Here is a 23,513-nt window from a genome sequence, read left to right as displayed (position 1 = left end):
TGCTTTGGCTCTTGTTTCTTCTGGAACAACACAAACCTGCTTTTTTGCGTGATACTTCCACATACAGTACAGTATCAGGTGATAAAGAAGATACAGTTACATAGATGCCCCAGTTCAACACTGCTTGTTTATCTTAATTAATGAATACGGTTCTGCTTGTTAATCTTAATTATTAAATACGGTTTTCTTTAAAGAATTGATATAGCTGGGAAGAGGCTTTACAAAATGTCTACCAATTGCAAAAAAGACAAGCAGATGCTGCATAACAATAAAATGGAATTGTACACCCTGTTATTGTTTTTTGTACATAATGTACTCCTGGTGATGGAGACAAACTATCCATATGGTAAAGTATTTACCGGGTGGAACTGCTGTGAATGTTATTTTCACAAATCCAATTCTTAAGGTGAGCTAAAACCACACACTTATAAATAAAAGAATCCCTGCTATAGCAATGGCATTCTGGCCTTTCCTCTAGCAACCCAACATAAGTAGGATTTAAAGCTTCGATCTCTACTGGGTAACACCCAAGAAAGGTCAGTTTGTCTGCAAATATAACATGGAAAGAAGTTTTGCACTTCTATGTTTATTATGTAATTGTAATCTTATTTTATGCCCAGTGAGTCAGTGAATAGGTATTTGGTTGGTGGCAAGAGGAGATAAAAGACAGGCGGCCACAAAAAAGAGTGGCTTAAAACATTGTCGTTTTAGTGTTTCCCATTAAAAGTACCCACCGTTCTATGTGCTTATTGAATCATGCTAACACCTTTAGTACAGAAGGAGCCCCTTTGTTGAACCCTCCAGCACTCAAGTGTTTTATGGAGGCTTTAAACTTTCCTGCACAAATTAATTACATCCACCCCCTGCTCCCAAAGGGTTAAACAAGCAGATGTATCGGTGGCTCTGAACATCATGGCAGAGTTGGCTGTTTAAAAGAACCTTGGGGTTGAAGGCGAGATAATTGCACCAATTACTTTCTAATTAAAAAGACTTCATCGTCGAAAGCCTTCATTTGTTTCGTCATGTTGAACACTATGGCCAGTGCTGTCATACTTGGCTCCGATGTACTTCTCTCTTGATTTTGTAGACAGTGAGGAAATTGAGAAGATGCCTTTTGTCAATATGTTGCTATAGAAATGAAAACATTAACTGCTATTTATTTTTGTATTTCTTAGTAATCTCTAACAACCAGGATATTCAGCTAGCCGCTGGGAAAGAAGAGGTAACCATCTCGTTGGATTTCCCATAAGCAATATATTTTATTGGCAGGCTCATGTTAGGAAGAATATGAACCATCCTATTCCAGTTAAAATACTTATTGATTAGGTTTCATTTTCCACAGAAACTTTTTCTATAAGTAGACTTTGTTTTCTCTAAGTTTGGTTCCTTAGTGTTCTTTTTTGTGCCGAGACGCTAAATGAACCCTTCATAACTGGCAAACGTGTTCCATGATCAATGGGAGGTAAATGCTCATCATGGTTGTTTGGGGTATGGCAAAAAAGTGCAAGACTCCACATTTTTTGCTGTGCCTCCATTAGCTCATGTCACAGTCCAGAAACGTAGAATTTGGATTATTCTACCCGATTCACTGTTTATCCGGTGAACACCAGATGAAGTCTATGACGTATTACTACAGTATGCTTAATTGGAGTATGACATTATACTTCCATGTGCATCTGTAATATTTGAAGTCTTTCCCGTTTGTGAGGGACTAAATAATAATAGTTTGTAAGCATATTTTCTTCTATAGTGCTGATTAAATGAAGATTTACTTCCTCACGTTTGCTGTGAGCCTGCCACCCTCCAGCTACAGAGCATCACCCCTTTTTCTAGCGTACCTCTGTTTTTGATTAATGCTTCCATCCTCACATATTTATTTTTATACCCTTTGATTTAAAAACTGTACATGCTGAGTTTTTTTTCTATCTTCCCAGTTGGGTTGTATGATGTAATTTGTACCCATTGCAGTTGCTTTTTTTTACACTGTGTGTGTACAATGTTGCAGGTACAAGCCCATACCCCAAAGTATTGACAGTCTTATACAGTATTTATTACTCATGCACTGTTAGGTAAATTGACTTCCCATGGTCCCAAAGACCTTATCGTGAAGTTCAAACACAAACCTAAATTTAATTTAAAAAAAAGAATGTTTTAAATTAAAATTATAATATTTTTTTGGTAATAGCAGCAAGAAAGGCAATTCTGTCAAATGTGGATAAAATACTTCCAATCCACAAAACTCCAGGTAGATAAGTTAGGTTAAACTTCTCTCTGCAGAGAGGATGGATAGATGCTTTGGATGGAAGCTCCATTTTCTGTATTTTATTAAATGGGCATCCTAACTTAAATTAACTAATTGGGTCAAGCTAAAGATTTGTGCACCCTTTTATCAAGTGAAATAGAACTACAACTACTGATAGTATGACTTAAAGATATAGTAGAACACTATAGCATAGACCCATACATGTAATGGTGTGTTGGTTTATTTGAGCTTGGGTTAATTTTTTTATTTTTTTTTATTTAAAAAAGAATTAAGATCTTAGCTTACATACCGAAGCTTTGGATAATTGTACTTTTCACCATTTGAAATGTACCTTTGTTATAATTTATTATGTGATCTGGGCTGAAATCTGATGTTTTCTTGTCTTTCTATTAAAAAAAAAAAACAGAACAGTTTAAAAAAAAATGTGACCTTGAGCATTGCATTGTGTTGCTGGCTTTGTCCATTTGTGAAAACACCCATTTTCCCTCACAACTGCTCACATTTGCTGGAAGTATGTGATATAATATTGAGAATCTGTTTTGCTTGTTATGTACATGAGTATGTAGTTATTTTGTTCAATATTATTACCTTAATTTTACACTTTGTTTGCAGTTAGAAAAAGTTGATCGGGAGCTTGAAATGATACTTTCTTCAGTGAAAGCGAAGAACAAAAAGTTGAAGGAAGACCTGAAGAAGTATGTTATTTCGATTCTAGTAATTCAGACACAAATTACCTATGTCGTTTCAATGTGTTCTTATACTAGTTATTGTTATAAAGGTCTCGCAATTGAGCAGGGTTTCACAATCATTCAGTGAATCTGTTTAATAATAGCACACTTGTGGAGTGGTTTCCTAGTTCAGGAAAGGGAGACGTGTACAGGTCAATCAGAGCAGCCTTATGCTACGTATGAGTTGTCCAATGGGATTTCAAAAAGCAAGAATTCTCCGTTCTGTTTAAAAATGAGAACATATGGCTACCCTACACGGCTCTAGTGGATGTTCTTGCCTTGCTATTTATTTAAAGCTGAGTTCCATGTATATTACATCACAAGTACAACTCCACATGAAGCAAGGTTTTAATGAAATAGTTAGGGGTGCCACAGTATATTATCATGGTGCCTGTCAAACCTTTACACCCTTTAGCTGCAGTATATTTGAAACACACAACCACTGATCATCATCACCATCATGTGAATAGCAAGTGCAAAATCACCACCGGGCCAATATTCTACCTTATAACCCCAAAAGATGGCTATGTAAACCTGTATCAAATATAGTGTTAACTACATTTTAATAATTGAGCAAGGCTGTTTTGATTTAAAAAAAATCCCAGCATATAAGTCCAGTAACTTCATTGATCCCTGTGTAATTGCTTGGCCTTTTTACAGCATTTTTAAACTTTTGCATGGAGCCATTGTGAAAATGTACAAGATACAGTATGTAGATGACGAGGTTTTCAAGATCACCGAGTGCCCTCTTTTTAGAAATTGGTTTCTTACATTTGAGCCCATTGGTATTAATATGTTTTGACCCAAGTTAGATGTGTTGTTTGCATTGCTGTAACTACGGATGTTAGAAGCCTGTTCCACTGTCTGTGCCAAACAAAACAAAATCAGCCGAGAATGCTCCATCCCTCTGTTTCCCGATGAATCTATTATCTCTGTCTGTGTAAGTGGAGGAGAATACGCATTCCAGGGATTTAATATTTCTTTCTCGTGCGTCTGCTAGAGAACAATGTTGGTTGGATGGTCAGCAGCAACTGGTGGACGCTCTTACCTCAAGACATGAAGAGCTGAAAAATCAGACGACTTGTTTCTCAGAGAAGAGGTATTTGCAATGTTTATTCACTGAATTTACAGCGGAGTAATTGTATGAGGTGTATTTGACTCTTTTGCTGCCAGATATCGCTGCAGCGCATTGCAGCACATTTGCATAACACATGTAGCAGGCAACACTTTGTCAGAAACACTTTACACAGTAATATATATTCTGAACTTTCATGGATTTGCCACTCGTCTCTGGAATTTTCTTTTGCTATTTCTTTTCATCCATAAGCCTTTGTATTGCACCGGTCTTCTAATCTGCAGTTGCTGATCCTGAATAAAAGTAACATGCAATGAAGAACTGTTGGATAAACCTTTTGCTGTAGCCATGTCTGCACAGGCAGTGGGTAAACCAGTTTGTCTTTGCTTGGCTACTCCACGGCTTATGTCAAGTCACAATGGAGTCGTGGACATAAACTAGCCCATCACTTTGTATCCAGATACAAAAAACGATAACCCTGATAATCGTATAGTTTCATGTATTAGTACCAAGGTACAACATGATTGTCACTTTGTCCAGGTCACACGCATCCGCAGATCCTCCCACTTCACTCTTTTTATGTCTTACATTTTTTTTTAACCCTATGGCTGCCAGTGACGAGCAACGCCTTGTAAAGCACAGAAATGCATTGCTTGCCTCGTTGGCAGTGAAAGTGATAAAATACCATCTCCTTTTGTGTCGGCACAACAATGTGTAGTTACAGTGAGCCAATCGTGTTTGTTTTTTTTGTTTTTTTACTGTTTGTTTTAATCATTTTCCATTTTAATCGTGACTCTCTGGATCAAAGGGTATTTCAAGAGCTTGCAAGTAAAATTGGGAAAGTAAAAGCATACGAGGAGGAACTTTTAACAGCACTGGGAGCCTTTCTAGAGGAACATTTCCCCCTTCCTGAACAACACGGTAATAGCAGTAAAAAGAAAAAGGTACGTTTTTAATAGGAGAATGAATAATTTACTGTGCACCGGCTCCTGCGCCATTCATGTCTCGAGGGAGAGTTTCAAGGCTATTCATTCAGTCAGCTGTTCTGTCGATTGATGTCATTTAGTTACATAGCCGTGTGGTCAAACTGCAGTTTTCAAGCACACATGATGACTTGTAACGTTCCTGATTTGGATTTATTTACATACTGTAATGCTAATTACTTTTAATGGGTGACCGTGTTCCCGTAGGATGGAGTAATAAAATGCGTGGGTTTATATATAAAAAATAACTACCCTTGATTCAAGGTCTCTTCACCATGTGGCACGTGGGCCGAATCCAGCCCGCAAAGGGCCTGTGTGCAGCCCGCAGTCTGTCTCTGCTCATTTCATTGCAGTAGCTCAAGCAATACAATTTTCAAACCTAAACTCCCTTTTAAATGAAGGTAATGAATATATATAATGTACATATGAAATAAAAAATGTGTGTAACATTCACACTGTCATTCGTTTTGTTGATATGCAATGATTGTTTGTTATTCATATCTAATATTATAATTCTGTCCCCCCTACTCATAAGGAACTGTGTTCCCCCCTCATCCAGCGACTTGAGAAAACTAGTTGAAGAGCCATGCTATAAATGAAGGGTGCGCAAACTGTTCAGTTTGCGCCCCCCTGTCTGCGCTCCCTCTCCCCCCCCCCCCCTTCCTTACCTGCTCTCGGGCTTAGACGGCGTCATATGACGTCACAATGTCGCTTGACGCAGCGTTCTCATGGCGAACCCCGGCATTTAATTTAAATGCCTTGGGGAAGAGCGCGGGGCTTCTGCAACCGCCGTGCTCCCCCCTCCCTCCCCCTACAAGATCCCACGCCCCCCAGTTTGTGCACCCCTGCTATAAATTTACCAGTGTCGGACAAATATTCGGAGTAGCTTATAAGCGCCATTCCCCTGATGTGACCTACTTTGAAAGTGAGCTGCATGTGATATCCTTGAAAGCAGACTACAAAATGTATCTATGTTGTTTTCCCGTGCTGTTTCTGATTTAATGTGATTTTTTAATTTAATGCCTACTAATGTCGCAAAGTGAGAGGGGCTTAGCAGCCATATTCATTTAGGTTTTTGGTTCATATTTTAGGAATAAAATACACCGTTTAAAAAAAAAAACCCGGTGAGCAGGAAAAAACTAGAGGTGAAGACAAACGCCCTGTTGTACAGTATGGTGAAGAAATCTATAAACAAAAATAGAACATAAATGTTTGGCCCTTTTAATATATTTAGTGTGTAAAAGGTCAGAAACAGCTACTGTAACTCCATGATTTCAATAATAACCTCTTGGTTCGCTTACTGTAACTTGTCCTTTTTCTTAATGATTCCGTAAATGTTGCAACCTATTTGATCCCTGGCCTTTTATCGCACTAACGGTAATAATATTAATATTATAGCTTTAATAATAGCTTTAGCATAACTCTCTCTGTATTGTCAGGGCTATAGAAAAGACATATACAAAAGAAAACTTTGGTGCCAACATTAATCCTGTAAGTTACACACACAAAATGATGTGTTAAGCTCATGGAATCTTCTGTAAATCAGTATTGCTAACCTGAAGATGAGAGAAAAACTCTCGAAAGCTTGTCTTATAATATCTATTGTTAGTACAAATAAAAAAGGTATCACCTAATACTGAAGTACTCATTTACTCTCACTTTGGACTCTGAAGACTGCTGCCACTAGATACTGTTGGCTGCATTGGTACCATGTCTCAGAAAAGTGCTATGTTGAATTTGGAATCTTTATTATGTTTATAGGTTAGATAGTTTCCTTTTTTTGAGTTTCTTTGCTTTACATGCTTCTAATGTGAAGTTACAAACAGGATATTATTACATCTAAAGCTATTGATATATGCTATAGAGCAGTGTTTCTCAACCAGGGTGTCGGGGAACGACTGGCAAAAGTGCCACGGCCCCAGGGTGAAAACTCAGAAGGCTCATCCCGTACTGCCTGGAGATGAAGAGTCTGCGATGCGCGTCTCCTCTCTCAGCTCGGAGCAGAGACGAGAGAAATGTCTTCATCTCCAGACAGCAAAGGACACACCCATTGAGCAGCTGACATGTTTGCTGTGGGAGGAAAAAGGGAAGAAGTGAGGGCTTTTTGCGTGGAGGTGTGATAGCTGTGTGTGTGGAGGGAGTTGTGAGGGATTTGTTTGTGGGGAGGTGGGATGGCTTTGTATGTGTAGGGTGTGTGATGGCTGTGTGTGTGGGGATGTGTGATGGCTGTGTGTGTGGGGAGGTGTGATGGCTGTGTGTGTGGGGGGAGGTGTGATGGCTGTGTGTGTGTGGGGAGGTGTGATGGGTGTGTACCGTATGTGTGGGGAGGTGTGTGTGTGGGGAGGTGTGATGGCTTTGTGTGTGGGGGGAGGTGTGATGGCTTTGTGTGTGTGGTGAGGTGTGATGGCTGTGTGTGTGGGGAGGTGTGATGGCTGTGTGTGTGTGTGGTGAGGTGTGATGGCTGTGTGTGTGGGGAGGTGTGATGATTCTGTGTGTGGGGAGTTGTGATGGCTGTGTGTGCGTGGGGAGGTGTGATGGCTGTGTGTGTGTGGGGAGGTGTGATGGCTGTGTGTGTGTGGTGAGGTGTGATGGCTGTGTGTGTGGGGAGGTGTGATGGCTCTGTGTGTGGGGAGGTGTGATGGCTGTGTGTACCGTATGTGTGGGGAGGTGTGATGGATGTGTGTACCATATGTGTGGGGGGAAGGTGTGATGGCTTTGTGTGTGGGGGGAGGTGTGATGGCTTTGTGTGTGTGTGGGGAGGTGTGATGGCTTTGTGTGTGTTTGTGTGTGGGGAGGTGTGATGGCTTTGTTTGAAGGGACGTGTGATGGCTTTGTTTGAAGGGACGTGTGATGGCTTTATGTGTGGGGAGGTGTGATGGCTTTGTGTGTGGGGAGGTGTGATGGCTGTGTGTGTTATGGGCGCTGTGATGGCTTTTTGTGTGTGGGGGGGGAGGTGTGATGGCTGTGTGTGTGGGGGGAGGTGTGATGGCTTTATGTGTGTTTGGGCAGGTATGATGGCTTTGTTTGTGTGGGGGTAGGTGTGATGGCTTTATGTGTGTGTGGGCAAGTGTGATGGCTTTGTGTTTGTGTGGGGAGATGTAATGGCTTTGTGTGTGTGTGTGTGGGGAGGTGTGATGGCATTGTGTGTGTGTGGGGAGGTGTAATGGCTTTATGTGTGTGTGGGGAGGTGTGATGGCTTTGTGTGTGTGTGGGGAGGTGTGATGGCTTTGTGTGTGTTTGTGTGTGGGGAGGTGTGATGGCTTTGTTTGAAGGGACGTGTGATGGCTTTGTTTGAAGGGACGTGTGATGGCTTTATGTGTGGGGAGGTGTGATGGCTTTGTGTGTGGGGAGGTGTGATGGCTGTGTGTGTGTGTTATGGGCGGTGTGATGGCTTTTTGTGTGTGTGTGGGGGGAGGTGTGATGGCTGTGTGTGTGGGGGGAGGTGTGATGGCTTTATGTGTGTTTGGGCAGGTATGATGGCTTTGTTTGTGTGGGGGTAGGTGTGATGGCTTTATGTGTGTGTGGGCAAGTGTGATGGCTTTGTGTTTGTGTGGGGAGGTGTAATGGCTTTGTGTGTGTGTGTGTGGGGAGGTGTGATGGCGTTGTGTGTGTGTGGGGAGGTGTAATGGATTTATGTGTGTGTGGGGAGGTGTGATGGCTTTGTGTGTGTGTGGGGAGGTGTGATGGCTTTGTGTGTGTGTGGGGAGGTGTTATGGCTTTGTGTGTGTGGGGAGGTGTGATGGCTTTGTGTGTGGGGGGGGGAGGGGGAGGTACGATGCCTTTGTGTTTGTGTGGGGGTAGGTGTGATGCCTGTGTGTGTGTGGGGGGGATGTGATGGCTTTGTGTATGTGTGGGGAGGTGTGATGGCTTTGTGTATGTGTGGGGAGGTGTGATGGCATTGTGTATGTGTGGGGAGGTGTGATGGCTTTGTGTATGTGTGGGTGTAGATGTGATGCGTGTGTGTATGTGGGGGGGAGATGTAATGGCTTTGTGTATGTGTGGAGGTGGGATGGCTTTGTGTGGCGGGGGAGATGTGATTGCTTTGTGTATGTGTGGAGAGGTGTGATGGCTTTGTGTATGTGTGTGTGTGTGTGTGTGTGGGGGGGGGGAGATGTGATGGCTTTGTGTATGTGTGTGGAGGTGTGATGGCTTTGTGTGGGGGGAGATGTGATGGCTTTGTGTATGTGTGGGGAGGTGTGATGGCGTTGTGTGGGAAGGGTGAGGGAGGTTGGTGATTTGTGTCGGGTGATGGAAGGAGTGTGGTGTAGGTAAGAGAGGGGGTTGAATGGGGTGTTTATGATTAAGAAAGAAAGTTGAATGCGCTGTGTTAGAAGGGAGGATACATGGGGGAGTGTGTGTTGTGTGAAAGGTCAGTATGGCTTGTGAGGGTGAATGTGGAGTATGTTGGGGGTTTGCTTGTAAAAAGGAGGGTCAGTGTGTAGGCGTGTAAGCGAGGATGAGTATGGTCTGAAGAACTGGCCAGGGTGTCCAGAGATTATGAGCCCATGCTCAAAGAAGACAAAGAACCACTGCTGTAAAGTTTGTTGCACATTCCTCATATAGATAATAATCCTGTTCTGTCTCTTCCTTAGGGCCTCTCCAAAGAATCTTCTGTGCAATTGATAACATTGCATGAAATTTTAGAGGTAATATTGACCTTGATGGTTATTAATGTTCTGTTCCAATGTGCAATGTACTTAGAATGTGTGTGTTTTTTTATTTGTATTGATTAAAGAGCCAGCTGTTAGCAGCTATCATTATAGATCACAAACAGGACTGCATGTGTATTTAACTGTTTCAAATACTTTTCTTCATGGCTTTATTTATGTAAATGGCAGTGATAATGGGTAAATACAAAACACAGCAGCAGGAGAGTATTCAATTTGACATAAGGACTTGATTGAAAGGACTTTGCACTATATTGTATTAAACAGCTTAAATGTTTCAAGCATTTGCATGGTTCAGCCGATTCTGACCCCCTGTTGAACTGACTGGAGTCATTTTGTCTTATTTCTCATTACACTATGTGCAGATACTTGAAATTACATAATTCCCTGTGACAGGTTTAGATGTATTGTAGCAATATGCTTCAGGATCTCATAGCAGAAAAGTGGTTAAGCTTAAAATACTATTATTCTCCAACAGGGAACACAAGAATTGCTCTAAAATGTTTGCTCACTAAATATTTCAGACCGATAATATTAGTTCTACGATAACAGAATTACGCAAGCAGGGATATTTCATCCAAAATAAGTATGACTCTCCCATAAAGATTTTGAAATCCTGTCTTGGTAAATGAGTTTTGCTAGAAACATTTGGTTCCTCTTAATGGCAAGCTGATAATACAGCACAGGTCACTCTGACATTGGCTATGAGAAGAGAGGGAAACAACTATTTATATTGGTACACTGGAGCCGTGTTATTCTGAATCCACTGATCCAGCGAACACCTCAAATCCCAGATCTTAGAATGTCATCCATGGAGAAGGCTTTGGCTTTAGTAGACAATTACAGGTGAAATGTGCACTTTTTATGGCAGCATCAGTTAAGCTTTCATCGTTTGCACCACGCCATTCGAATGCATAAAGAACACCCTGACTATTACCCAAAACAGTACAAAGGACATGAGAATAGATTTACTGTTTTTCGTATTTTTCAGGCACTGTTTGCAGCAATGTCATTTAAACACAAGCCTCTCCACATCTCACACAGATTCCACAACCTTAATATTGCCTTCCATAGCTACTTCATCAAATCTACAAAATATATTCATCAAGTTTCTCGGTCAGAAAAGTTTTACCTCCAGCCCGCACACACCTGCAGTGTAACTAATGCAGAAAGTCAGAGACTGGAACATCCCATCAATATGTACCTGAAGTCACTATTAACCCAGCTCCTAATGTTATATTAAACCATCAATCAAAACACTGTACAAATTGGACGTGATAAATACTCGGAAACGTACCTTAATTTCTGAGGACCTCATTGGGAGATGCAGCCTTGGTGTTTTAGTAAACCTCTAATATTATGTATCCTACTACTGAATCTGGATGCTTTATGCAACTGTATTTATGCCTATCCCAAAGGGCAAAGAGTGCTTCAAAATAGGACGATGATTGCTTGTTTTGGTGCTTGATACAAAGCACATTATATGGTCAGGGCCCGTGATAAATTACTCCACATGAATGACTTTAACAGATTATGGTACCCTTTTAGTGTTGGGAGCTAACCACTAATATAATTTCAGTGGTATCCTGATGAAACAATGTTTATTGGATTCAATATCTTCTTCTTGTGCTTTTATAGCTCTGTTTAATTTAACTATTTCTTTTAAATTCAAATTCCACTAATGATTTAATCATTAGTGCCAAAGTGTCCTGCAACCGTTTTCTAATGGTGCATGTGAATATTTTACAGGTCTTATACACTATTTGAACATTTGTGCCTATATTTTAAGGTCCGGTCCAATATAGGACTCAAATGACAAGTCTAATGGGTAAATCTCAGCCATTAATTTCTTTATTTTGTTTTTTATTTAAAAAATGTTTTTATTTATTTTTTTACAGTTAATTTACAACTCAACTTGTGTTATTACGTTTGTAAGTATAGCTGTAGAAATGTACCTAGGTTTAATAAAGCCCTTCAGCACGGCTAGGATGTATAATTTCTGAGCCACACAGGGATTATATAAGAAAATAGAAGAGCGTACATCGCTCGTAGTATATTACTGTATTACAATTAAAAGCATCTAGAAGTAAAACATGCACATACAAAATATAAATACAAATTGGGCTTATCATGATAGGTAGTCACTGTGGCACTGGGAACTGCTGCCTTCCTCTGTAGGAATATCCGTGTGACCTCTGAGGTGTCAAGGGCACCAGGTTACATCTCTCCTGCGATGCGTAGCAAACTTTTCTCTAGCTGCCGATGTTCCGTCTTCACATACCCCGAACAGCAGACGGGCGCTCTGCGATAACGTCCGCTCCAGCCGAGCTAGGTCGCCCGGCGAGGGTCCCACACCCGATGATATCGGGGGATATGTGCGTACATACCACAGTTGGGTCCATTCATGCAACTCTTGACAGGAGAGACACATAGTCTCTTAAAAGGAATCCTGTTAAAGGACACCTCCGATGTCACGCGGCTATTCCTACGGAGGAAGGCAGCAGCTCCCAGTGCCAAAATGAAGATCCGCCACGATAGGCCCAATTTGTATTTATATTTCGGCCTTGCATTTTTTACTTGTAGATGCTTTAAATTGTAATACAGTAATACACTATGAGAGTTGTGCGTGCTTCTTTTTTTCTTGTGTTTCTAGTCTTGTGGAGTTGAGCCTTCGCTTTTTGAGCAGCAGACAGCTAGGATTGTATTCCTTCCCCAGCTTGAAGCATTTTTTTCATTTATGTATGATATATATATATATATATATATATATATATATATATATATACACAGTATATATATATTAATAACCTTGACATTGATTATATACAGCTCAACTCCGTTATAACGCGATGCAAGCGTGGCTCCCAATCTTAGTATTTATGAATACTTTACAACACGATTATTGGTGTCTTAAATACTTTATTGTACAATGCATACAATTGTACATTATTTCTAATGCCATCCGCTTATAGTGTGATGTGATTCTTTGGACCCCAAGCACAGTGTTATAAGGGGGTTGAGCTGTATCTGGTAGTTATATCACCTTACAGGTACCATTCAAGTCACTTATATGTGTTTTATTGATTTTTTTTTTAATATCACCTTTTGTCTGGGCACTTGATTACCACTTATTTGCACTCCAGAGTTCTCTTTTTTCGTGTCACATTAGTTATATACCTGTAGTACAATACTGTGAGAAAGGCTATGGTCAGCATTAACATATATACTGAGCCATACTCCTCTTTGATCTTTCAGATTCTTATCAACAAGTTAATGTCAACGCCGCATGAGCCTTATGTTACAATTGACCAGCAGTATTGGCCTCCTTATATTGAAATCCTGCTGCGGAATGGAATTGTATTGCGACACCCAGAGGATGCAAGCAGAATACGTTTAGAAGCCTTCCATCAATAACACGCTGGACTGTATTCCACTAACAGACCATTTATGTTGCTCGTACACTTTTAAGACCACACAGGTCTTTTTCAAATATATGAAGAAGCACCAATGAAGTCTCAGTAGTGTATTATATACTCATAATGTTTACGTATGTTTTTCATGTCTGTACAAAAAAAGAAAAGGAGACAGTTTTCTCAAAGACAACTACAGCTACATAAGATGACTATACTGCTACTAACACTATTGGTTCATCGCCCCCCAGAAATGTAATCTGCGTTGAAATATGGCAATTGTGGACACAGAACTAAAGTTACCAAGTGGACTGTTTGAGTACTGTATGTCACAGTGATCCGAAGCCATCTAGTAGCCCGGCACTCATCAAAACAGCAAGGACAATTTCTGCACATTGGGAAGAAGCTGTAAAAAGCAGTTGATCTTCACTTTCCTGTGCACTGGTTGGAGATTTTAGATCAACATAACTTAGTCTTTTGCTTCTTGCAAAATACATCTCTTGAAACTGTAGCTCAGTAAATAATGTTCGGCAGCACTATCCTTAGTAGTGCCTCAAGTTATTATGAATCTGTTCCCTTTTGTAAAGGATTAATTAACCGCTATGCTTTTTACCTGGTTTATTGTACTACTGTTTATGTATTAAATTATGCTTACAGCAAAGCATGTAAAACATGATATTCTGCTTCCTGCTAAGCACTGCATGTAAAGGATGGTAACTTATAAACCAAAGACTATTTGCTTTCTAAAAAACAATATTTGAGATAGAATAAAGAATACCTGTAGAAATTGGGGCAAAAGGAGTGGGACCCGGAGAAAAGAAAAATATTGCCCTTCAAAGCAATGCCAAGTATTAGATGAAGATGCTTTGGGTGATGCCGGGGATTGCTTTGAACGGTAATCCACTTTAAACACTTCAAACAAGGGAATACATGTCCTGCTGTTTGCATTAGGAGCTGACCGGTACATGAATCCGCATCACAGTGAGTTTATTTACTTTGTACCCACAAATATTATTTATTTTTTGCTTGTGTTCTCATTAGGTTCTGCAACTGCTTCATACCTAAAACATCAACGTGTTTGTTAAGACAGTCTGAGGTTGTCATGCTTTCGCCTTGTGCTACAGGAACCTATTGTAAAATCTTGGGCTGCCGCCATACGTTGCTGTATCCAGAGAAATTGGTTCCTTGGCTATCGAAATGCTACAGGCTGTGTAACGATCACTGGACATACTTAGTTTATATTCCGGGTGATCTGTCACCTTTTTATTGAACTCTATTACCCCAGAAAACATTCCCCATTCATAGCTGCTTGTAACCTTGACTGCATTTTTATGGCTGTAACAGTATACCAATCACAAAACTGGTATTTTTATGAAATATTTCATTCTAAGCCCCTATACTTTTAAGTTTATCATGTTTTGTTCTTATTATGTAAATAGATGTTTTAATAGTAATGTTTTTATATGAAATGACTCGAGTATTTCATTAAAAGTCTTCTCTTTGCTTTGCTATAATAAAATAAGACTCTTCCCATTTGTATACAAATCGCACCATTGTGTCCTTGGCCTCTTTCTATGTACATATATCAATGCGCAATCCTGAGTTACTTTCTGCGCTGTCGGAGTCCAAGGCAATGAATCAAAATTCCCTGTGTTTTGCAGTTACATATGAGATTTAGTAGTACAGTAGTTTTTATTGGGTACCAGTGACGCTTTCCCCATGGACTACTCGAGCATACTGTTCTGTGTTTGACTCACATTGACAATGTTATACTACTTTTTAATTATTATTTTAAATTATTGTTTAATCTAAGTATGTTCTAATAATGTAAAGTCTTAAAAAGGCTGAAGTGGCCTTGGGTCAATGCTTATGAGGAATGTGTCATTACAAAAAAAATGAAAAGTGCTTGCCCACAATTTTTACAGTTATACTGACACTCTCTTTCTTATTCTTCTCTTTTATGCACACCCTTTTTCTTCCTTACCCATACTGATTCCTAGGGGTGTCCTACCAACACTCCCATACATATAGAACCAAAAGTGTAATGAATGAAGCAACAGAATAATGAATAATGAGCTACAGCTGCATCCTTTTATTGATATGATCCTTATGTATCCTGTGGCTTTGCACAATGTATTAAATGATTGTTACAGAATGATTGTAACTAAGTATAACTTAATCTAAGTTCCCAAGCATACCTATATGTTTAATGCCTTCTATTCCAAAATTAAGGATTATTAAAACTAATACATGTTTTTGACCTCTTAATTATGTATATATTAGCCTGTGACGTGGACTCCATTGTGGGAGGACGATGTCACCTATTGTAATGTGCTTGAGGATGTCAGAATATTCTAATTGGGAAACATACTTCTGGGTTTATGAATTTACAACTATAGTTAATATACACTATAATATACCATGCCGTCTAGTAATTTTTATAACCACTGTGCCCCCCAAAACGTTGTAATTCTGCACGATTATTTAAATAAAGAAAAGCATGGAGAATGGAGGGAATCCCTGGAGCCTCCGGAGGTACTGTGAAACAGACGCTGGTCTCTATTGCACTCGCGATCAAAAGTATATCCAAGGCCGATTGACATTTAAAACATTGTTACAGAGGTTAAAATAAGTTGCACAATGTTTCAGGGTGATCCCCTTCGTTAGGTGAAGTGATACATACTGTGCCAAACAACAATCTTTATATACAGTATTAGTCCTTTTCAATTTCACGCCAAAAGTGATAGTAACATCATTACGTGATGCGTGCTGCATCATCTCATTCACATACAGTACATGATTTCAATATGAGCGAGTGATGTTGGCAAAAGATACTTTTTATACAAAACCTTACAAACAACCATTGTAGAGATCTAGTTACTAAAGAAGTATCTGACCCTATTCTTGGTAAAATGGATGTTAGAATAATATGACAATCATATGTGCAACATTGTTTATAGTGTAAAAAAAAAAAGTATTACTTGTGAATATAGCCAATATATAACAACCTGTGATATCTTGCAATAAAATTACAAACTTCACAAAATGTGTATGTTGTCTAGACTAATCAAGGTATGTAATGTTGGAAGTGAATATATATAATTATAACTTATATTATCGAGCCCGCTGTAGGAGGAGCACTAATATATTTATTTGTACCAATATAACCTACCTATATTAATGAGTATGTAGTTTATATCAATTTTAACAAATATCTCATCTATTGGTTCTTAATACTGCATAAGTTAAATCAGGGGTGCTCACCTCCAGTCCCAAATAGCCCTAAACTGGTCAGGTTTTAAGGCTATCCCTGCCTCAGCATAGGTGGCTCAAGCAGTGGCTCAGTTGATTCAAACTCAGTGATAATATATACAGTATTTTTATTTTATTTGAAGATGATACAAGAAATTCCTCCAACAATAAAGGTCATGTATAGACATACATTTACGTAACACCTAATGTTGTGTAAATAGGGTTAACTAGATATTACATAGTTACATAGTAGATGAGGTTGAAAAAAGACATAGCTCCATCAAGTTCAACCTATGCTAAATTTAGACAACAGATACTTTATCCTATATCTATACTTACTTATTGATCCAGAGGAAGGCAAACAAAAAACCCCATTAAGGGGAAAAAATAATTCCTTCCTGACTCCAAGAATTGGCAATCGGATTAATCCCTGGATCAACATCCTTCCCATGTATACTTATTTGGTATATCCCTGTATACCTTTCCCATCTAAAAAGATGTCCAACCTTTTTTTGAACAAATCTATTGTATCTGCCATCACAGTCTCCATGGGTAATGAATTTCACATTTTAACTGCCCTTACTGTAAAGAACCCTTTCCTTTGTTGCTGGTGAAATTTCCTTTCCTCCAACCTTAAGGGATGGCCCGAGTCCTTTGTACTGCCCGTGGGATGAATAGTTCTTTTGAAAGCTCCTTGTATTGTCCCTGAATATATTTGTATATAGTTATCATATCCCCTCTTAGACGCCTCTTTTCTAATGGTAATAAATGTAATTTAGCTAGCCTCTTCTCATAAGTTAGAATGTCCATCCCCTTTATTAATTTGGTGGCTCTTCTCTGCACTCTCTCTAGTTCCATAATGTCTTTTCTTAGGATTGGTGCCCAAAATTGTACTCGATATTCAAGGTGTGGTCTTACTAATGCTTTGTAAAGGGGCATAATTATGTTTACTTCCCTTCCATCCATTGCCCGTTTGATACAAGATAAGATCTTGTTTGCCTTTGCAGCTACTGCATGACATTGGGCACTATTGCTAAGACTGCTGTCTACAAGCACTCCTAAATCCTTCTCCATCAAGGATTCCCCCAATATATCTCCATTTCTTTTGTAAGTCACCTTTTTATTCTTGTATCCCAAATGCATAACCTTACATTTATCTGTATTAAACCTCATCTGCCATTTACCTGCCCACGTTTCCAGTCTCTCCAAGTCTTTCTGAAGACAAATTACATCCTGCTCTGATTCTATTACCTTACACAATTTAGTATCATCAGCAAAGATGGAGACGTTGCTCTCGATCCCAACCTCAAGGTCATTAATAAACAAGTTAAAAAGCAGGGGTCCCAGTACCGATCCCTGAGGTACTCCACTCACGACTTTAGCCCAACCTGAAAAAGTTCCATTTATGACAACCCTCTGTTGTCTGTCCTTTAACCAGTTTTCAATCCGGGTGCATATATTATTACTGAGTCCAACTTTCTTTATTTTGTACACCAACCTCTTGTGTGAAACCGTATCAAAAGCCTTTGCAAAATCTAAGTAGACCACATCAACGGCATTACCCTGGTCTAGATTCCTACTTACCTCCTCAAAGAAACAAGGTTAGTTTGGCAAGATCTATCCTTCATAAATCCATGCTGACTATTACTAATAATTTTATTTTCCATTAGGTATTCCTGAATATTATCCCGTATTAAACCTTCAAGTAGTTTCCCTACTATTGAAGTCAGGCTTACAGGTCTGTAATTTCCCGGTTGTGATCTAGCTCCCTTTTTAAATATAGGCACCACATCTGCTTTAAGCCAATCTTGTGGTACTGAGCCTGTGGGAATGGAGTCCTTGAATATTAAATATAATGGTTTTGCTATTACTAAGCTTAACTCCTTGAGAACTCTTGGATGTATGCCATCGGGGCCAGGTGCCTTATTAACTTTAATTTTTTCAAGTCGCTTATGAATTTCTTCCTCAGTTAACCAATTGTTCATTAATATGGAGGTTGTGGCTTCCTCCTGCGGCACTACTATTGAACTTGATTCTTCCCTGGTAAACACAGAGGCAAAGAATTTGTTTAATACCTCAGCTTTTTCCTTATCTCCAATAATCTGCCTACCCATCTCACACTGAAAGGGTCCTATATTGTCTTTTCTCATTTTTTTGTTATTAAGGTACTTAAATAATTTTTTAGGGTTGACCTTACTTTCTATTGCAATCCTTTTTTCATTATCCATTTTTGCTAATTTGATTGCCCTTTTGCAATTTTTGTTACATTCCTTATAATTCTGATACGATGTCTCTGTCCCTTCTCACTTAAAGAATCTAAACGCCTTCCTCTTCTTGTCCATTTCCTCCCCTACCTGTTTATTTAGCCACATTGGTTTTGACTTATTTCTTTTATACTTATTACCCAAGGATCTACACTGATAAGTGTGCTTTTCTAACAATGTTTTAAAGACTGCCCATTTATCTTCTACATTTTTCCCTGCAAAAACATAATCCCATTGTATTACTACTAGATTAGACCTCAGTTTATTAAAATCTGCCTTTCTAAAGTTTAAAGTCTTTGTTGAACCCAAGTAATCTGTTTTTTGATAATTTATTTCAAATGAGACCATGATCACTGTTACCCAAATGTTCCAGGACTTGAATATTTGTTATTACTTCTACATTGTTTGATATGACCAAATCCAGAACTGCCCCTCTCCTGGTTGGTTCCTCAATAATTTGGGTCATATAATTGTCTTTAAGCACCCCCAAAAACCTGTTCCCTTTTGTTGTAACGCTAATCTCATTGCCCCAGTCTGTCAGGATAATTAAAATCCCCCATTATGCAAACATGACCCAGTTTTGATGCCTTCTCCATATGCAAAAGTATTTTAGCTTCCTCAATCTCACAGATATTTGGTGTTTTATAGCATATTCCCACAAACATTTTCTTTATACTTTTACCTCCACTGCTAATTTCTATCCACAAATACTCTACATTTTCATCATTCCCTTCATAGACATCATCCCTTATAATAGGTTTTAGATCTGGTTTAACATATAAACATACTCCACCTCCCCTTCTATTTGTTCGATCCTTCCGAAAAAGAGAATAACCCTCTAAATTAACTGTCCAGTCATGAGTTTCATCCCACCATGTTTCAGTAATGCCTATGATATTATACTGCTCCCTTGCAGCTATTAATTCAAGCTCCCCCATTTTATCTGTCAGGCTTCTTGCATTAGCAAGCATGCATTTCAGTTGTTTTTCAGCCTGTACTATTATCTTATCTGCTCCTAACTTTCTGCTCCCACTTGGTTTAGTCTTTAGAAGTTTTCTAGTATTATCTGTATTTACTATGGGTGTCTCACTGCTTGTCAAACTTGCACTTGCCCCCATTCTACCTCCATACCACCTTGAATCTTCATCTATTCCATTTAGTTCATTATCTGTTTCATTCCCCTCCCCCCTCCATCCTAGTTTAAAATCTCCTCCAACCTTTTTAGCATTCTCCCCCCCCAGCACAGAAGATCCCTCTTCATTGAGGTGCAATCCGTCCCTAGAATATAGATGGCACCTCTCAGAAAAGGAGTCCCAGTGCTCTAAAAACCCAAACCCCTCCTTCTTGCACCACTTTCTTAGCCATGCATTAACCTCCCTTATCTCTGACTGTCTCTCTGCGGTAGCGCATCGCACTGGTAGTATTTCAGAAAATACTACCTTGGAGGTCCTTGCCTTAAGCTTTTTGCCTAGATCCCTGTAATCATTTTTTAGGGCCCTCCATCTTTCTCTAACTTTGTCATTGGTGCCAACGTGTTCCAAGACCGCGGGGTCAATCCCAGCCCCCCCCAACAATCCGTGTACCCGATCCGCAATGTGCCGAACCCGAGCACCCGGAAGACAACAAACGGTTCGGTTCATGCGGTCCTGGCAACAGATTGCCGTATCTACCTTCCTAATAATGGAGTCCCCTACCACCACAATCTTTCTTTGTATCTGTGAGGATTCGGGGATTGCGTCCCTTGCGGCGCGGTTCCTCCTCTTTACATAACAGTACTGCAGCGGCTGCTGCCTCCGATCTGCCCCCCGCTGGTGCGCGCACCCCCGCTCTGTTTACAGAGCGCGTGCGCACCCGCTCCTCTTCTACCAGGTCACAGACCTTAGCTCCGCCCCCTCGGTCACGCCACGCCTCCGCTGCGCGCAGCGTGCACGCGTGACGTCGTGCAACGAGCCCCAGCTGCGAGTCAAGATTGCTGTGAGCCCTTGTCTTCTGCAGCCTATCCTTTGCATCTGCAGAGGCTCCGACTCCACTCCGCCTCCTCTCCTACTGGTTCCTGTCTCCTATAAGAAGCTTCCTCTTCCTGTCATACCTTGCTGAACATAACCTTGTGTAGCCTTTGCGTGTGCCTGTCTTGTCCAGCCCAGTCTTGTCTTGTTCTCTGCAGTTAACCTCTCGTGTACCGACCTGGCTTTGCATTTGGATTCTCTCTGGCTCTTGACCCCTGGCATACGGATAACGACGACGAGTACCTCTCCAACCCCAGACCACAGGCTTACGGACTCCAACTACATGTACTTCTCCAACCCATGGACCCCGGCAAGTATTGGATTAACCCTTTCTACATACCCAGACCCAGCAACGCTACAAACCACCTTCTGGGCTCGCCCCCGCTACTGTGGGTGTGTGGCACAGTCATTCCCACCTCAGTGCCGGGGTCAGGTCTTGTTTGTGGGCTCGCGCAAGCGTTACAGTATCTGAGCATCCTGAGTCCCCACTGTGCTGGAGGAACTATTCCCCTGGCTGCTAGAGGAATTAGTCTCCTCCAGCCTTGCCATTTCTGCCCAACATTCCCAATATCTTCACTCAACATGGCAAATCTATTGGGATGTGTAAGCTCAGAAATGACCTGCCTCTCCCTATTGCCCCTGCTTTCCCTTCTAACTGTCACCCAGCTACCTAACTGCTCCTCACTAACAGAAACCAAGCTACCTACCTGCTCCTCACTAACAGCGCCACCATCTGCAGTATCACTGATCTCATTTGTAAAGAAAACATTAACTATATACAGACTGATTATTTTAGAACCCAAAGTTAATCATCAGTGCTGCAAAGTGAGAATATATCTACTGAAGTATTTCATACATAAATATAGTGTCTGGAATCATCAAGGGTGCAGACACATGGGATCTGGGTACAAAATGAAGGAGTAATCCCCATGCAGGTATACGTGGGATGTCCTATTTGAATAGAAAATAACGTGTTAACCGGTCACCTCCACTGCAGCTAACAAGCACCCACTACTCCCTCCACATGTTCCTCTGTGATAAAATCTTCATTGCATATACCAACACTTGTATTATTAGGACATCCACAATCAAATACTTGAATCCAAAAAGGGTGGGTCCTGTTTCAGCAGAGAACAACCGTTACAGTACCAGTTCCGTCTGAACTCCGTGGGTGGGATTCTCCGGTTGGATGAAATGAGCAAGAATCACCTGTGCAGTAGGTAAGTGGAGAGCACTGCTACAAGAGCAGTGATCTCCACTTACCTACTGCACAGGTGATTCTTGCTATATACAGATTGTCAGGGGTGACTCAGGCGGCCAACCCACACACTTGTCAAGGAACTGCCATACAACAATATATATAGAAAATTCAAATGACCTACGGCAAGCAAAAACATTGCATATTATTTAATACATTGAGAGTAGTTAGGGAGCGAACTACATCTTTACTATATTAAAGAAATGCCTGGCTCCATGGGGCGTGTAGCATCAATCAAATGCCCATGGTACCAAATCAACTTGATTATTTCCAAACAGAGTTCTTAAAACTCTGTGGTACCCAAGCTCCAGTATGCAGAATAAGAGTAGGCGTGGCCCACCTTTTTGCAATTTTAGGGATGCCTTGTGGAAAAGATACAAAGTAACTGGCACTACCAAGTATCTTAATAACTATAGATGCCTGTAGAATACATGCACAAGGCAAACACGACTAGCAAAAGCCTGATATTACACAGACAATCTTTATGAAAATACATCAAATCCAGCAAACTTATGGAAGGTCATCAACAACCATCTAATATCAAAAAGGATAATACTACTCTGACAAATCCCACTGACATTGCAAATACATTCAATGAATACTTTGTGGGGTGTGCTACTTCTCTACTATCAAGATGCAACCCTAACTTCATTCATGAAACCCAACCTGTGAGAACACATACATCTCCACCCCCTCCAAACAGTGCTTACAATTTTCAATTTGTCCCAGTTCCTACGACTCAGTGCCCTAGCCAAGCTGCTTGCCTCCCTAATCAACTCTATTTTGTCTTCAAGCCATATCTCACAGACCTGCAAAACTGCCAGAGTTGTCCCAATCTGCAAAAGGGGGGACAAAAACATTGTCTCCAACTACAGACCAATCTCTCTTCTCCCAATACTATCCAAAGTGATGGAAAAATGTGTCCACTCCAATTAAGCAATAACTATAACCAGACATACTATATTTCCTCTGTCAAATCCAATCCAGCTTTTGGCCAAGCCACTCCACAGTAACCACACTCTTTAAAGTTTGCAATGAGATACAGTGTGGAATGCAACTGGGATAACTTACTGGTGCAATATTCCTAGATTTTGCAAAGGCTTTTTGACATTGTTGCAATAGTAATGCAGGCAATCTGTAGGAAAATGTGAAAAACTACTTAGCCGGTGCTCCATATAAATTGGGGTACCCTAAAGTCACAGTAGTACAGCAGTAGATTAAGAAGTGATACAGGCACATGGTCTTCCCAATCAAAGAAAATGTATTGTGCCAAAGTGATCCAACGTTTTGGCTGCATGAATGGGCCTTTGTCAAGGAGAGGGCTGCAGTACAAACACATACACACATCTATATATACCCTAAACAATCACCTACCCCACCAACCTCTGTCCACATCCTGGAGCCGACGTCGCCTCTTGTGATGTCAGAACGCTGACGCACCACACGTGTGAAGTAGACAAAGACCAGCGATCATCATGGCTACCATAGACTCCAACAAGGAAGCGTCCCCCATCCTTGCACCAATCCTACTTATTCCAGTACATGTTAGACTAATTGACTAGTGTTTTTCGTTGAGTCACTTTATTTTAAGTTGTGTATTAAAAGTT

General features: G+C 40.4%; 1 protein-coding gene across 3 annotated transcripts in view; it reads left to right on the top strand.

Moving 5' to 3' along the window:
* Positions 1-16,134, top strand: part of CENPK (centromere protein K) — a 56,640-nt gene extending 40,506 nt beyond the window's left edge. For all 3 annotated transcript variants that reach the window (XM_075590102.1, XM_075590120.1, XM_075590111.1), the window contains exons 6-11: positions 1,176-1,222; positions 2,876-2,958; positions 3,992-4,090; positions 4,875-5,010; positions 9,642-9,695; positions 12,972-16,134. In XM_075590102.1, coding sequence (XP_075446217.1) covers positions 1,176-1,222; positions 2,876-2,958; positions 3,992-4,090; positions 4,875-5,010; positions 9,642-9,695; positions 12,972-13,130 — 578 coding nt within the window. In that variant the 3' untranslated portion in view covers positions 13,131-16,134. The remainder of the gene's footprint in view (positions 1-1,175; positions 1,223-2,875; positions 2,959-3,991; positions 4,091-4,874; positions 5,011-9,641; positions 9,696-12,971) is intronic.
* Positions 16,135-23,513: the final 7,379 nt, after the last annotated feature.

The sequence above is a fragment of the Ascaphus truei genome, chromosome 1 (genome assembly GCF_040206685.1).
Source record: "Ascaphus truei isolate aAscTru1 chromosome 1, aAscTru1.hap1, whole genome shotgun sequence".
NCBI classification, from domain to species: domain Eukaryota; kingdom Metazoa; phylum Chordata; class Amphibia; order Anura; family Ascaphidae; genus Ascaphus; species Ascaphus truei.
The sequence above is the reverse complement of the archived record's forward strand: the minus strand, read 5'-3'. Positions and strand labels throughout refer to the sequence as shown.